Source organism: Chiloscyllium punctatum, chromosome 12 (assembly GCF_047496795.1).
Source record: "Chiloscyllium punctatum isolate Juve2018m chromosome 12, sChiPun1.3, whole genome shotgun sequence".
Lineage (NCBI taxonomy): Eukaryota > Metazoa > Chordata > Chondrichthyes > Orectolobiformes > Hemiscylliidae > Chiloscyllium > Chiloscyllium punctatum.
Genome location: NC_092750.1, coordinates 38,361,908 through 38,378,691, shown reverse-complemented (window position 1 = coordinate 38,378,691; position 16,784 = coordinate 38,361,908). Strand labels below are relative to the sequence as shown.

At 37.9% G+C, this 16,784-nt stretch overlaps 1 protein-coding gene across 4 annotated transcripts in view; it reads left to right on the top strand.

Annotated features, from left to right (window-relative positions):
- Window positions 1-16,784, top strand: part of cfap20dc (CFAP20 domain containing) — a 401,364-nt gene that overhangs the window by 127,516 nt on the left and 257,064 nt on the right. For all 4 annotated transcript variants that reach the window (XM_072582429.1, XM_072582428.1, XM_072582427.1 and 1 more), the window contains exon 5: window positions 15,034-15,148. In XM_072582429.1, the coding sequence (XP_072438530.1) occupies window positions 15,034-15,148 (115 nt within the window). The remainder of the gene's footprint in view (window positions 1-15,033; window positions 15,149-16,784) is intronic.

Below are 16,784 nucleotides of genomic sequence, written 5' to 3'. Positions count from 1 at the left end.
ATCTTTAGACTGTGGGAGGAAACCGGAGCACCCGGAGGAAACCCACGCAGACACGGGGAGAACGTGCAAACTCCACACAGGCAGTCGCCTGAGGCGGGAATCGAACCCGGGTCTCGGGCACTGTGAGGCAGCAGTGCTAACCACTATGCCACCGTGCCGCCCACTGAAGAAAACTTTCCCTTCACATCATCTTTGGATGTTTTGCCATTTGTGAGATTTGAAATGGGAGTCATAGCTAAAAAAAGAGATTGGAGGTTATAAGTGGTTTTAAAGTAGTTTTTTTATATAAAGCCAACAGATGAGCAGAAGGATGGCGGTATCCATTACTAAGCTGTCTCTTTTGTTGTTAGTCTACTTTGGTTATCTAAGATATTATGTCAGAGCCTTCAAAATCTATTTTCTTCAAAAGTGTCCCTTCCATTTGTGGGAAACCATTGCTTGGGGACAGGTGACACTTTTATGCCCATCATTTCTGCAATTGTCCAGTCACCAAGGGGCAAATACTCAAAGTAGATCACTCCTTCTTCTTATTCTGAGGTCAATTCTAAGCTCATTGCTTATTAGGACATCCTGTTGATCTTTACTGTGATAATTGATTTAGAAGTGGGACACAAAGTCCCATCTTCACAAGCTGAATGATGTATTATACCAGAATCTGAACTCAAGCCACATCCTTGGTGAAAATAACAGACAGGTCCTGAAATGTGTCTCTAAGTCCAGTAGATTGTGATAGAATCTTTCTTCATAAGAGGGAGTGCTATTTCTATACTCTACAATCAATTCTCAACATTTTTAGGATTATTAGACATCCATTTCTCATAGATTCATATCCTTGATATGAGCACCACCCTAGATTTGCATCTGTGACCATAAAAAATGCCTGTTCAGTGCCCCAACGAACGAATTCATTTTGACTGTTTCTTTTCCATTCTTCACCCTGCCTTCTATTCAGAGGGGCCAGCATAGTACTGTGAACTTCGCTGTGATTCTGCTTCAAGGAAGAAAGTTACTGTGTCCAACAGAATTAAATAATTCTTGCTCTTCTTGTGACAGGGAAATGATCTGCTTGTTTGCAGATATTAGTGTTATGAAATTGGATTGAGTAATTTTAGATTGGGAGACAGGAAGTTAGAATTTAGTATTTATAAAATTGTACAATTGTAAAAGGAGGGGGCAGAACATTGTATGGTCCCTTTAAAAGATGGTGTTTTTTTTCTGTGCGGAGGGATTAAAATGGATGTTTGTGAACAGTTTTAAAGTTTGCAGGAACAGAGAGCAAACTGCCATCCACCAGAGCTAACAGCCCTCAGCTATCAAGAGAGCAATTGGCTCTCAGAGTCATCTATGTATTACAGAAAGCACCATCTAAATAATAACAGGACCAACAATGAAGAATTGGAGGAAATGTTCCTGACAAGAATTGGAGGAGGTGTTCCTGACAGAAGACTCGACGGAAGAAAGCACAGAACCTTCTGGAAGACACGTAACCTGACTGCAATTTCAAGAGAAATTCTATTTTTGTTATATGAGTGACACTTGCATTTATTGAACAGCATACCATTAGAATCTTGTTTTATTCAGGGAATAGTTAGAAGTTAGATGGGATTTATTTGATTTGTTAATAGTTTAATTAATTTGTTCACTGATAGAGTTAGATTAATAAATTTGTACTTATTAATTTTAAAGTGATTGTCAAGTATTTATTTTATTTAACCACTAGCGGTTGCTGAACGGCAGGTTACACCATTTTTCACACACTTTACAGATTAGAGGGCAAGATGCCCCTCTTTGGGTGTTTCAGTTTTTTTTACCAAAGGGCGTCAACCTTCACTTTATAACATTAGGAACATTTGTATGTCACAATTAGAAAAATGGAAACTTCTAGTGAAAGATAAACATCTAGGCATTATAGCTCAAAATTATATAGAGATTCCTAGCTAAATGATTAGAACAGTATTACATAATTGATTCAGTTTAAAATCACTTTGTATCTAAAACACTTGACCTGCTCTATGTAGATTAGAACAGTATAAATTTCACCTATTTAACTGAGGTAATCAATAAAGTAATCAAAGGACTGGCTTTTTGTGTATGATGACAGATTATTTCACTTAGGTCATACTTAAATCTGTGTATAAGAATCATATATAAGAAGAGAATAGTTAGTTGTCAGGTTACTTTGGGGCGGTATGGTGGCACAGTGGTTAGCACTGCTAACTCACAGTGCAAGCGACCCAGGTTTGAACACAGCTTCGGGTAACTGTATGGAGTTTGCACATTCTCCCTGCATCTGCGTGGATTTCCTCCCAAACTCCAAAAGATTAGATTAGATTACTTACAGCGTGGAAACAGGCCCTTCGGCCCAACAAGTCCACACCGCCCCGCCGAAGCGTAACCCACCCATACCCCTACATCTACATTTACCCCTTTACCTAACACTACGGGCAATTTAGCATGGCCAGTTCACCTGACCTGCACATCTTTGGACTCCACACAGTCAGTTACCTGAGTCAGGAATTGAACCCGGGTCTCTGGCGCTGTGAGGCAGCAGTGCTAACCACTGTGCCACCGTGCCGCCCAGGATGTACAGGTTAAATGAATATAGGATAGGGGAATGGGTCTGGGTAGATTACTCTTCAGAAGGTTGGTGTGGACTTGCTGAACTGAAGGGCCTGTTTCCACACTGTAGGGATTCTATGATTCGATGTAAATAGTAGAAGTATGGAAGAAATCACTGGTATGAGGTGAGAGGGCTTCAGGAGAGGACCAGTGAATTTCACATCGCATGAAACATAGGTATCAAATGACATATATCAGGAAGTCTCTGGTAAATTTGCTTAGAGAGAATGTTTGGGACTTCCATTCAGTTTTAATTTTCCTCAGGACTTTGGGTTCTTAGTCTAGTTAATCGCTATCTCAAGTAGAGTACATTGGAGCCAGGGTGTCAAGAGGATCTCTTAATGCAGTGGGGTTTTCAACAATATTAGATAGGCAGATGGGAAAGCTGGATTAGTGGTGCTGGAAGAGCACAGCAGTTCAGGCAGCATCCAATGAGCAGTGAAATCGACGTTTTGGACAAAAGCCCTTTTCTGCTCAATGTTTTTATCATTTAAATTTTGCTGTCATTGTAGTAAAGCAAGGAAACATAGCAGCCAATTTTCACACACAGAAATGGCTCAAAGAAAATAATAAGTTAACTGATATGAAAACGCGTTGGGACGCAAGGGAACATTTACAGTGCATGCAATTATTTCAGTGCAGAAGTTCTTGGAAATTATAATGTGAGGGACCAAGGCTTCTCCATAATTTCTTATGGATTTTGTATCAATGTAATGTAACCCGTTATGAGAAAGTTATGCCTTTGCCCAATTAAGAATAATGGTATATAAACTGAAGACATGGTGGATACCTGGCAGTGATGCGATTCATGTGCTTATTCGAGATGGTTGAAGGAGATGTATCCTATCTCCTTCTGATCCCTCGTATCCATACTCAGCAGTCACAAGATCATTCTGAGAAGAATGACCACATTGATTATCATAAAAGGAATCACAGTAATCACTTCTTACTACAGGGCCTTGGAATTGGACCAAGCAGATGATAAACTATTGATCAAAGTATTCTAAAGAGGTTTTTCATTATCATTATCATTTTCATTGTTGTAAGTATCAGGATAATAACATATTCCTGCCACTTTATAGCAGGAAAGACAGACATTTCTGTCCAACAGACATTTCTGTCCAACTTGTCCACGCAGACCAGACATTCCAAACTGACCTAGTGCCACTTGACAGCATTTGGCCCATATCCCTCCAAACCGAACCTGTTCATATACCCATCTAGATACCTTTTAAATGTTTTAATTGTACCCGCCTCCATCACTACTTCTGGCAACTTGTTTTGTACATGCACTACCTTCTATGTGCAAAAGTTACCGAGTTGTTGAGTTGAGCATCTCAGTATTACTGTAACAAAGAAATATCATCAATGGATCCTGTCCTATGGATATGCAAAATTCTGCTATTCCCATGTCAAAATCCTAATCATGATTCACAGTAAGCATGAGTTCAAATCACACCATAGTTTATAGTTAAATTACTAATCTTTGTAATATAACGCATTCAGGCAAGCAAACAGAGAACAATAATCTGATTCATATTGTTTTGCCTCATAGGGAAGCATATTGGAGTCAACACAGAAGTTGTAGATTTTATAAAAGTTCAAAAAAGCTCCCAAATTTACCCATCCTTGAAGTATAAGTTGACAGAAAGAATGTGCCATGTTTCTGTACTTGACAAGAATTACTACTTATTGGAGATAAATAGATTCTATCTACCAATAATTAATAATGAACTGTCAAACTATAACTCTCCTAGTAAAACTCTAACCCCATTAAACCTCTGTCTACTCATGCATGCAGAGACTAAAACACATCAGTGAGTGGAGGGAAGGCCTGGAAAGGCAGTTCAGTGGTCCCTGTTGCCAAGATTTGCTGAGATGATTCTTTTGATTTGTCAGGACTTGTTGCTCCTCTATCTTTTTTCAGGTACTTTTACTCACATGCAGGGGATGCAGGTAGTGACTGGTTCACACTTAAAGTCTCTGATTCACTGTTAAGAGTCATAGATTACAGTAACTGATGAAGGAAAATAAACTGCTTCAGGATTCATGTGTTTTACTAAAGAGAAAAGACAATTCTTTACGTTTTGGAGATGTAATAGTTTATGAACAAACATTCACACCCACAAGCTATTCACCTACCTGGGAGCCAGTTGCACACTGTTGGAAGGCAGAAGGTCTTTGTTGTCAACAACTGGTGTCCTCTGCACAGTCCACTCAGCTACTTCCTGCCAGCCAAATCTCCCTTCATACACAGCTCATCTGTAGTAGCTTGCCTCCTGCTTGAACAAACAACAATGATGAGTGTCAACTTGTTTTTAAAATGCATACTAATCCTTTCCACAAGCCTTGATTTTAAAACAATCCTTTTCCCATTTCAGTCCAGAAACAGAAATGCAGAAAAACTAAAAGGCTGTGGTCTTTAAAGTATTGAGGAGAATAGCATGGAGTGTCTCCATTCGAGAAGTAGTTGTGGCCATAGTAAAATATGACAGCATAATGAGTGGTAGCAGAATGATGATGAATGCTTAAATCCCATTAACTTTCTCCATTGTTTTTAGTAAATGAGGTAGAGAAATCTACCTCTAAAGCTCTAATAGCTCTAAATACAGATTCAACCTCAAGCAATGAATACATTTAGCAAGAATCATGCTATGATCATAGAATCCCTACAGAATGGGAACAGGCCATTTGGCTCAACAATTCCTCACTGAACCTCTGAACAGTAACCCACCCAGACCTATTTCCGTACCCTATTACTCTATGAACTTTCTATTACAGGTAGTCCTTGAAACTGATTTTACTTTTAAGAAATAAATAATCACAAAACATTTTGTGGTAATTTACATAACTAAACTTGAAAAAGGTCGCACATTATAATCTGTCATCAGTAGCATCAACATAATCATAAATGTTGAAATGCATGCAGCATTTATTGAGATTCATGCAGATCATCTTTCTTATGAAGCTTTTAAATATTCACTTGAATGGACAACCTCTAACTTTTAGTCGTTATGTACTAGTGTGCAAATTTTATTCCTTCATTCTCAGTGAGATATTGTTACAATGAAACCCCTGAGTAGAGAAATTTGTGAAACAGTTTTCTGATTTACCCTCTTAACTACACATATGTAGATGCCAGGTGTTGCTGTCTAATTTATTCCTTAATGTTGATAGTTTTACCCTTATTATTACTAAAAATCCTGACAAATAGTTATCCAGTAACAGTTTTCATTTTTATCAGTTTAATGTATGTAATTATAGATATGTCTCGCAGTGTCAGAGATCTGTGATTGTAAAGGTAATATATCACCTACAACCTGTGATGGAACATGATGATTTTTAAAAATTGTGAATAAAAAGGGAAGGCAATGCATTTGTTTAAGCACATAGGGAAAAGGGAGCTAAGGGTGTGGCTATTTAGATTTCGATGTTGAATATCTTTGGCATTAAGGAGAGTATGGGTAGAGGCTTGTGAGGATCATATTGAACTTGCATTTTATTCACATGCAGAGTACTGAAGCTGCTGAAATTGAGTTTAATGAAAGTAGTTGTGACACCATGGGAGAAAGATTTTGACCTGTCTATGTCTAACATTACCCTGCTTTCTTGCCAACCTCTCAAATAGTGTGCTTGTTGCTCTGGACAGTCCTTATTGACAACCACTTCCAATAGATGAGAGCTGAATGCATCAGACAGTTACAGAATTTGAAATATTTTCTGGTCACGGGGCTGAGATCAGGTTATGGGGTGAACTTCAGCCACTGTTGGCTTTATTTGTATTCCCTTTTGCTTTCTGTTAATAAAAGCTTATTTTGCATTTGTCCTATTATGTGCCTGCATGTGATATTACCCTACTGGTCAATGACAAATTGTGGGGTATATAGTGGGCATTATGGATAGGGTAGTGCTGACTTAAAGTATGCTCAGATGTGATGTGGATACAGGCAGATAAAGTGTGTGGTGTGGTGGTGAAACTGTAACTAGGGTGAAAGCATGGGATTACATGTGCAAGGGAATGTCAGTCATGTCAGCTAAGTGCCTTGGGCAAGGTAGCTTTTTTGCTGCTTTGTTACATGATGTTGCTGGTGAAGGGCAGCACAGGTTACCAATGCTTGTCAAGGTACGCAACAACCTTTCAAGCATGCCACAGGATAAAGCGATTCCTGGCCTTTAGCTGGATATAAGCTGAGTGACAAGCTGTTCTGGAAATGACATAGACTAAGAAGAGGCTTGAATCTGTTATGAGAAGTGCCACAAGGGCAATGTTGGTAATTAATATGGTGAGATAACTCACTAGGTCTTGTGGCAAAAAACCCCTCCAAAACATTTAACACAATTCGGACTTTGCCAGAAAAGTGTAAGATTCAGCCCATGGAATTTATATGGGCATGTTGAACAAGCTGTAACAAATCTGTTCAAGCAGCAGATCTTCTGCTTCAAAGAGTGAAATTTTGTTCTATTAGATGTATGGTGGAGTTATGAGTCTATAGTGGTTATCAGCATCCTTAACTGCTCTGGTTCATGATGGCAATCCTGAGCCATTCGAAAGATATTCCTTAGCACTAAGCAGCCAGTCTGACACCTGATCATAAATCTGGAAGCTTGGGATGTTATTGGAACCTATTACTGGATAAAGTTTTCAAAATCATTGTCAAGAAACTGGAAAAACAAGAAATAATATTCACAGTGGATTACCATCCTGTCCATGTACATCACTGGCTCTTTACATTAAACAATGAAGGTAATAAACATACAAGAAAAACCTCCTTCTTTTACTTCACTGACTTCAGAGGGAATCAGATATATTGGTCCTGATTGCAGCAAATTGCTTTCAACACATCCGTGATAAAAAAATTGTCTGAAAACTGTATGATGTCAATTATGTCATAACTTGTAGCCTGAAATAGATTGTTGTATGGAAATTAAAGGCCACAGCCACTTCAGCAGCTCTCTACAAACAGTGTTGGTAATATTCAGATGCAAGGTTGATAGGTAACAATCGTGTGAAGAGAATCCCTCTTGGATTGGAGACATCTCACCCATTGCTGTTTAGTCAGATTCATATTTGAAATTACAAAATGTAACTGGTTATCTTCCAACAAGATATCAGTAAGAGGCATTTAGAGTCCTGAAGACATGTATAGAATGGGGCATCCTGCATCAGCTCCACTTTCATCAAGTTTTACAAGGATCTCATGATCTATGAACTTGTTTTGCTTTATGCTATTTCTCCTCATCTTCTAGCCACAGTGGTGAACCCAAGGGAATACCATTATGGAAATAATTGTGCTGAATATAGATCAGGAAAGGTTTGTGTCTCCCAAAACTCCTTTCAACAGTTTTCTCAGTACTGCTGAAACAGTTAGAAACTTTTAAAAAGAAATCTACTTGCAGCCTGGAATGATATACAGTAAGCCCTATTTTAAAATTGCCCTCTTTAACATTGTTTCACTTTAACGTTGCCAAATCAATGGGACCTGTAATTTTATTGAACATCACAACATTTGTTTCTCCAGGACTGTATTACTATTCGAGATCCAAATTCAATCCAAAGCAGGAGCTGTATTAGCATGGAAGAAAAAGTCCTAATGCTTTCAAAGTGCTGAGCATTTTACAACAATCCATGTATTTTTCTGAAAGACTTTCAAAGCTATTCCTGCCTCACTGCTCTCCTCCCAAGCCCTCACTCAGTGAGAGGGAAGAGTTGAGTGAGAGCATTCAAAGTAAGCATGGATTGTAAAACCTCCAGCACTCTGAACTATAGGGATTTGTACTTCTACAGATTTAATCTGTGTCTTGAATAGGAACATAAACTCAGGAGAAGAAAGCGTTGAGAGGGTGTATTCAGGGATGGGGCAGGAATCGGGGTGTGGAAGAGGCCACAAGCCAGAGGACAGGAATAGGAAAAGGTCTCAGTTCAAAGATTGAGGTAGTTGGGAAGTTGCTACAATCCAGAGAGTCAGGAAGTAGAAAGACACCACAACTTGGAGGACTAGCTGTCAGAGTTGCCAAAATTCAGAGTCAGGGAATGCTGCAAAACCATAACATGGAGGGTTTGGCAGTAGGAGATGCCACAATCTGGAGAGGGAGGGTCTGCAGCAATGAGGAAAATTAGTGAACAGAAATTTCAGGAACAGACTCACCAGTTAGAATGAAGTACATCAATTAACAAGTTAAATTTCTTTTCGTACTTAAAACTTATTTTCTTTTAAGTTATTTAATTACCCGTGTGGGAATGTAAAATATTTCAGCTTAGAGGGTATAATGTTTTATTTTTCCCTCGTAAAGAAGTTTATACAGAACTCTTCTACAGGTTTTAATTTGGTTCTTAAGGCTTCCAGTGCTTTATTTTAAGTCCTTTCACTTGAAGTTGTGATTTTTAGTAATGCAACAATATCTTTTATCTGAGGACTTACCCTATCCTAATTGGTATGAGGATCCTTTCAAGTAATACTTCTGCAGCAACCTTTGGTCAGTTTTGCTGTGGTTAGATGGATAGCAAATCAGGTACTCGCACAGAGCAGTTTCACATAAATTTCCTGGTCCCTGAAAATGTACAGGAGCTTTATTTAAGCATTTCAATTCATTGAATGCTTATTTTGGACAGATGCCTGGGGTGACCAAGGGTTATCAAATTAAAGTCACAGTTTGAATCTGGCACTATCCAGCAAAGCAGTGAAACAAAACCCACTTTCACTCTCAAAATCCGTAGTTCGAATTTGTTTCAAATTGTAAGTGTTTGCTATGAGGCACATTGAAAGAATTGGTTTTGGTTTTGACTGCCTAAATTTTTTCAGTGTCAGATCTTTAATTCTCCAACAGTATGTTTGATCCTGATTATTGCATTATAGATCTGCTGGGACTTATTTCATTAATAAAAAAACACAACTGTCTTAAGTGAGCATTCTAACTTCATCCTACTTTCATTGATTTCATACTACAGTTAGGTGGTTAGTTTGTGCATGAAGAATTACTATCCTATCTCTATGATACCGTTGTTGCAAATGGAAAAATATTGATTTCTGAAAAATCTGCTGCAATTACTGTACCAGGATCCACTGGAAATTTAACTGACATTTAAAATCAAGATTACGAGCAATGGTAAAGTTCTGGTGTATAATACTCATCTTATCTTCCACAACTATGAACATGTTTCAATTATAGATTTTTTTTAAGTTCTGTTACTATAAGGCCATTGAATCAAGGTGTTCGATTAGAACCATATTATCTTGGATTTAGTGAAACAATCTTCTTTAAAATGACTTTTTTAGAAGTTGTACTTTGCAAAGAAAGTGTTTGTTATCCAGCTGTTTTCATTGCATGCTAAGAATCTTCTCCTGTCATTTATTGTGAAGTTGCAACTTCCAAAAACAAATTCTTATAGTTTTCTTTTATTACCTAGAAATATTTGCAATGTGAAAGGATGCCATCCATTGTGCTGGCTAAAATACATCATCCAGCCTATTCCATTTTGCTGTTCTAATCCCATCCTGATGCACAGCCCTGCAGTGTCCTGAACATGTCAGATGCATATCCATTTTTTGTAAAATGTGATGATGATTTTGTGGTATTTGTAGCCAGAAGAATGGTGCTACCATTCCTCTTTCCTTGATTGGGTCTAAGGGCCTATTTGGTTTTTAAGTGGTAAATAAACTCTAGTAAATCTTAACAAGAAGAGGTTTTTATCTTAAACAAGATATAGTTTGGTGCTATATCAATATATTTTACCCTAAGGGCATTATGGATCTACCTTCACCTCATGGATTGCAGCAGTTCAAGAAGGCAGCCCACAACCACCTTCTTAAGAATAATTTGCTTCAGCCAATAGATACTGGCCAGCCAGTGACATCCATGTGCCACATGTGAATTTTAAAAAATAGCAATTAGATACAATTTAAGTTACATTAGCTAGTTAGATATTAAGACTGTTGGGATACATGGGTAACAAATCTGTCTACTCTGAGATCCTTAGCCATTCTTCCCCCAAATTCTATCCTGCTACACAATAAGACTAAATCTCCTCGGTGGACTTTATTGTAGTTGCTAACATTAAACCTTTCAGAACCATTATCTCAAGAAGCAGATTTTAGCTCGACTACCTGTTTAGTGCGTCCCAGATCCATAACCATCTAATTGAAACTCCTGTTTAGTTCTCTTCCATTTGAGTTTATACCCCCTAGTTATTTAGTCTTTTGCTAAACAATAGATCTTTCCTATTCATTCTATTTAATCCCCTCATTATTTCAGAAACTCAATTAATCTCTCCCTCAGCCTCTTCTGTTCAAAAAAAAGCAACTCCAGCTTACTAATTATTTCCTCCCATTATTTCCGCCCTGTTCAAATTAATTCAAATGGCATAATGAAGCATTGCCTATATAATTAGGCTTGACTACAATTTTCAAAACTATCTGTTGACAATATTGATATTTTATTTTTGTTCAACTGAAACTACTTGTATAGCATTTTTGCAAAGTGAGGCATCTTGGATACTTGGCAGAAGAAAAAGTTGATGCAAAACGATAAGAAAATACAATGAAGCAACAGAAGCAGTGTTGAAGTATATTAAGTAATGAGGCAAAACTTTAGAAAGATAACACAGTTACTATTTCAAAAGAGGGAATCGGGACTAATTGCAAGCTGAAGTTAAAACTGGAAGACATGCATTGATGCAGAGAGCTCAAAATAGTCGTGGCCAATATTTGTGCTTTGAAGGCTTGAGCCATCTACAGCAGGCACCATAAGGCACTGAAGAAATACCACAAGTAATGCCTTTGTAAGATCTGCCAAATCTGATCACAAAAAGAGCAATCAAACATCAGTATCCTCTCCCAAATTAATAGTCCCAGCACTAAGGCACTAATCATTCAACAGTAGTTACCACTTTGCGAGGCAGGATATGTGATTTGTATTTGAGACAAGAGACTGCTGAAGCAACTGCTCTATTCAATGCTCAGACGCAGTGGGAAACAAGCAGCACCTGCTCAGCAATAACCTGCTCAGTGATGACCAATTTGGGTTCTGCTAGGGCCACCCAGTTCCTGACCTCATTATAGCTTTGATTCAAACGTGGACAAAAGAGCTGAATTCTAGAGGTGAGGTGAGAGTGACAGCCCTTGACAGCAAGGCTGCATTTGACCGAGTGTGTTACCAAGGAGCCCTCACAAAATTGGAATCAATGGATATCGGGGGGGGAAATCTTTCTGCTGGTTGGAATCATACCTGGCAGATAGGAGTCATGGTTGTTGGAGGTCAGACATCTCAGCTCCAGGATATCTCTGCAGGAGTTCCTCAGTGTAGTATCTTCAGCCCAACCATCTTCAGCTGCTTCATCAATGACCTTCCCTCCATCATAATGTCAGATGTAGGGGTGTTTACAGATGTTTACTCATTACCATTTGGAATTCCTTCGATACCGAAGCAGTCCATATCTGCATGCTGCAAAACCTAGGAAACATTCAGGTTTAAGTTGATAAGTAGCAAAAAATGCTCGCATGCATAAGACCATCTACACCAAATGAGCATCTAATCATCTCCCTTTGACATTCAACTGTATGTTGTTCATTATTGTCCTCCAACAATGTCCTAGGAGTTTACCGTTAACCAGAAATTTAAGTGAGCAAAAATACCACAACTTCAAGTATAAGTTGGAGACTGAATTCTGAGGTGAGTAGCTCATCTCGTCACTCTCCAAAGCTTATCCAACATTTAGAAGTGTGATGAAATAGTCTCCACTTGCCTAATGAGTGCAGCTTTGAGAACTCAAGAAGCTTAGCACCATCCAGGGCAAGGTAGTGTGCTTGAAAAGCACTCCTTCTACAAGCAGAGCATTGCTAGCTTTGAAGCTTGACGTCGATAATCAGTTCATATTACTAAATGGAACTTTGGAATAATGCCCTCAGTAGGCCAAAAGATGCAGTAATATCAATGCCCAATCAATGTTTTCTTTTCGATTTCCTTTCTTTCCCTTCCTCAGAATGCAAACATGATATTACACTAAAATTTGTTCTAACTGCAGGAGCAAAACAACAGTGGACAATCATATTACGGTATTGTGGGGAAACACAAGGGGAGTATGACTGGTTGAGTAGTTATTTCAAAGAGCTTGATGGGCTGAATGGTCTGAGCTATGCTGTAGGAGTCTGAACCATCTGTATTGCTAATTGGTAATGGACTTTACAAAACTATTTTTCAACAAAGAAAATATTTTAATGTAAATAGAGATCAGGTATTGTTGAATATGTAACTAGTCAAAACTCAGAAATATGTTGTGAAACTTGAAAGGGTTCAGAAAAGATTTGAAAGGACGTTGCCAGGGTTGGACGATTTGAACTATAGGGAGAGGTTGAACAGGCTGGGGCTGTTTTCCCTGGAGCGTCGGAGGCCAAGGGGTGACCTTCTAAAGGTTTACAAAATTATGAGGGGCATGGATAGAATAAGTAGACAAAGTCTCATCCCTGGGGTGAGGGAGTCCAGAACTAGAGAGCATAGGTTTAGGGTGAGAGGGGAAAGATATAAAAGAGACCTAAGGGGCAACCTTTTCATGCAGAGGCTGATACGTATATGGAATGAGCTGCCAGAGGAAGTGGTGGAGGCTAGTACAATTGCAACATTTAAAAGGCATCTGGATGGGTATATGAATAGGAAGGATTTGGAGGTATATGGGAGCTGGCAGGTGGGACTAGATTGGGCTGGAATATCTGGTCGGCGTGGATGTGTTGGACCGAGGGATCTGTTTCCGAAGGTGCTGTACGTCTCTATGACTCTACAACAGGAATGTCCTGCATTTTCTAGCAATTGTGTTCCTAGCAGCAGATCACAAAGCATGCTGCTTGCTCCCATTCTCAGCCTGAGTTAATTTTCTAATCTGAGAAAGTCCAAACATAGAAAGGAAAGAAAATTTTGAATAAGGGCATCATTCTCTATAGATATAATTTGAATGCCAGTTCTCCATGCTAAAAATCTATATTCTTTTTTGGCACTCCATATCTTGAGTAATACTGCTGTCTTATCAGCATTTTCTTATGTTGATGTACACTACAACACTAGTTCCCACTATCTTCTTCCTAGTTAGTCCCTTACAATGTCAAATACACCAGCTGCCAGCTTGTTTCCCCACTGATGTTATCAGCATTCTCTTACAAAGATATATAGCTGGTAATTAACAACAGTTCCTGTGGGATTGTTGGCATCTCTTCCGATTAGAGGGAGACAATTGATTATAGGCCTTGAAGGGAACCACTTGAGGAGGCAGATCCCAAGTCTACCTCAACGAGAATGGAATCGATTCTGCTGTTATTCTAAAGACACAATAGCCATCTCGTCAATTGAGCTAACCAGGTGCCTTTTCCAAAACATATGAGAAGAAAGTAGAGTCATCGAAATGTACAGCACAGAAATAGACTCTTCAGTCCAACTCCTCCATGCCGAGCAGATATCCCAACCTAATCTAGTCCCATTTGCCAGCACTTGGCCCACATCCCTCTTAACCCTCGTATTCATATAGTCACCCAGATGCCTTTTAAATATAACATTGATATTTTTCAATGTTAAGTAAGTTTTTTATAATAGTTCTCATGATTGCATGGGATTTATTACTAATAATACTTGTATTTCTCTGATAAACTCTGTTTACCTGTGAAATCAAGCCATAAGTATTTCTGTTAAAAGTTGTAAACTTTGAAATCCCATTCTGTGAATCAGTTGGCTGGTTGTCATTTCTATTATATTTAGCACCTTGGAAACGAGGATGCAGAGGTTTTCGTCTGTAAGGCTGAGTGCTGTTTTCCAATAGAAGCAATTTTATTCATTGATAGTGATCATGGACTTTAGTCTAAATGTATTTAAGTTATATACATTCACATGCACTGTAGCAGAGATCAGTGGCCTATGTGGTGAGCGGTAAAATTGAGCATTGTAATTCAGAGTTGGAGATGCATATCTGGGAACTGATACTGACAGAAAATGCTTTGTGCCTGACTTTGAGCATGACAAATCCTATATGAAATGCCAGGTACATGTTTGAGAATGAAGCTGCATTTTTTTTTTATTTGGTAACACGTTGCTATGAGAGGACACAAAATTGAAGTGCAAGAACAAGAAGGTTTATCAAAGCTTTATGTTCATTTTATATATAAATTGAATTTCTTCCCAAGTTACTAGACTAGTAAAATTCTGTATTAAACTTGATATGAATTAGCATGTAAAGTGGTTCCATTATGCTTAGGCCTATGGCCACCAAGTTTGAATATGGGAGTAAAAACTCATTACTTATCTTGTAAAAGGGCTATTTTTAAATTCCATTTTCCCATCTATGTTCTGTATGACCTGCATATAAATGATAGGAATATATGTGGTTCTCTTTGGAAAGATTTATTGGATTGACAAGAATCTTTTTTATTTCATTCTTTTCAGAATTACTGATTTGGGAAATATCAAGCGACGACTGTATTTATCAACTATCCATAAGGAGTTGTCTGCAACCCCACTACATGCAAAAATACCATTGGGTATTATCAAACGTAAAATCGTATGTTAATTTTAAAATAATTATCAGTAGCTCCAAAATCATGTCACCTTTTAGATAAATATAGAAGGAATTTAAATATTAATTGTTTGGAATATTTCCAACTTTGAAATGAGTTGCATCAGTTTCCATTTTGGGGTATTTTGGAGAAATGTTTCCTTTTGCCTGAACCTTTTAAGAGACTTTAGTAAAAGAGAAATTCAACTCGTGATGCTACATTTTTGTCATCATAGAGATTAGGTGTACTTTCCTGCGCAGAATACAACAATGAAGTTTCACACACAACTGTTACTACTTGGAACTCTGCTGGACTTTTTGTTGCCTAGAATTCTGTGCCGTGTATACAGAAGTATAATTGGAGAGTTGATCAATATTTAATAAATTAAAATTGCTATGTTATGCTCTGTATGGCATATGACTTCCAAGTTGGCCATTACAACCTTGGACAGCTTCTTTGAGTTTTCTGTGTCTTTGACAAATCAACAAATTTATGTGGCATATTACTGTACCCTATTGTTGTGCAAAATTATGCACTTAATATACACAAATATTTCTAGTTAGAATAAAATACAGGGCCATCAATAATTGTTTTGTTAGCTTTCCACAAAATCATGGCCCATGGAAACTAGTATCCCTTATTCCTGATCTTTAGATTTTAGTGAGAAAAATATACAGCACAGAACACAGTGTAAACTACCCACAAATATTCTTTCTTGACTCCACTGAAGGAAGTTAAAATATGGGTATTCTGACTATCAAAATAATTGCCATTTCCTCAGTTGAGATTTTATAGAACAATGATATTATTTATACTTTTGGAAGAGGACATTCAGTGTGAATCAAAAACAGAAAATTAAAGATCAAAATTAGAATTAATAGTCCTCTCACCTTTGTGGATAAAATGACAGTGTCTCAGAACACAATTGTTGCCTGAATTAAGGCATGTTTTTACGAAAGGTAAACAAGAGGGTAGAAGTGTTAAAATAATTCTGTAAATTTAAATATTGCCCTCCACTGCAAAAACTTTTTTTCAGAGATGAATAGAATGTAATAAATTAGCAGATAAATGAATTATGACATTACCTACATTGATAGCATATTTCTATCAATTAAGCTATTTGTATTCAATAGGATACTTTGAGTAGTTATGCAAATGTGATTTATAAAGCTTTATTGCAGATTACATTAGTAGTTTACTTATACCATAAAACATGCCAATGCTCACTTGTTAACATTGGTGCACATGACTTTCAGCTGCTGGAATGCATGTAATGGAGGAAAACATTAAACTAGGTGTTAATTTCAAAAGGAATTGAAAATTAAGTCTATAAAAGAATGAGGGTAATAAACAACACCGATTATGAGAACATAAAAAAAAGGGTAGGATTAACCCCTTGAACCTACTCCGCAATTTAATAAGTTCATAGCTGCACTGATTGTGGTCTCAACTCCACTTGTCTGATTGACCACCACACCCCTCTGGGAGAAAGTGAGGACTGCAGATGCTGGAGATCAGAGTCAAAAAGTGTGACCTACTATGTTTTTCCAGCACCATTTTTTTTGACTCTGATTGACCTGCTGTGCTTTTCCAGTGCCACACTTTTTGACACCACACTTTCCTCCCCATCAATAACCCTTG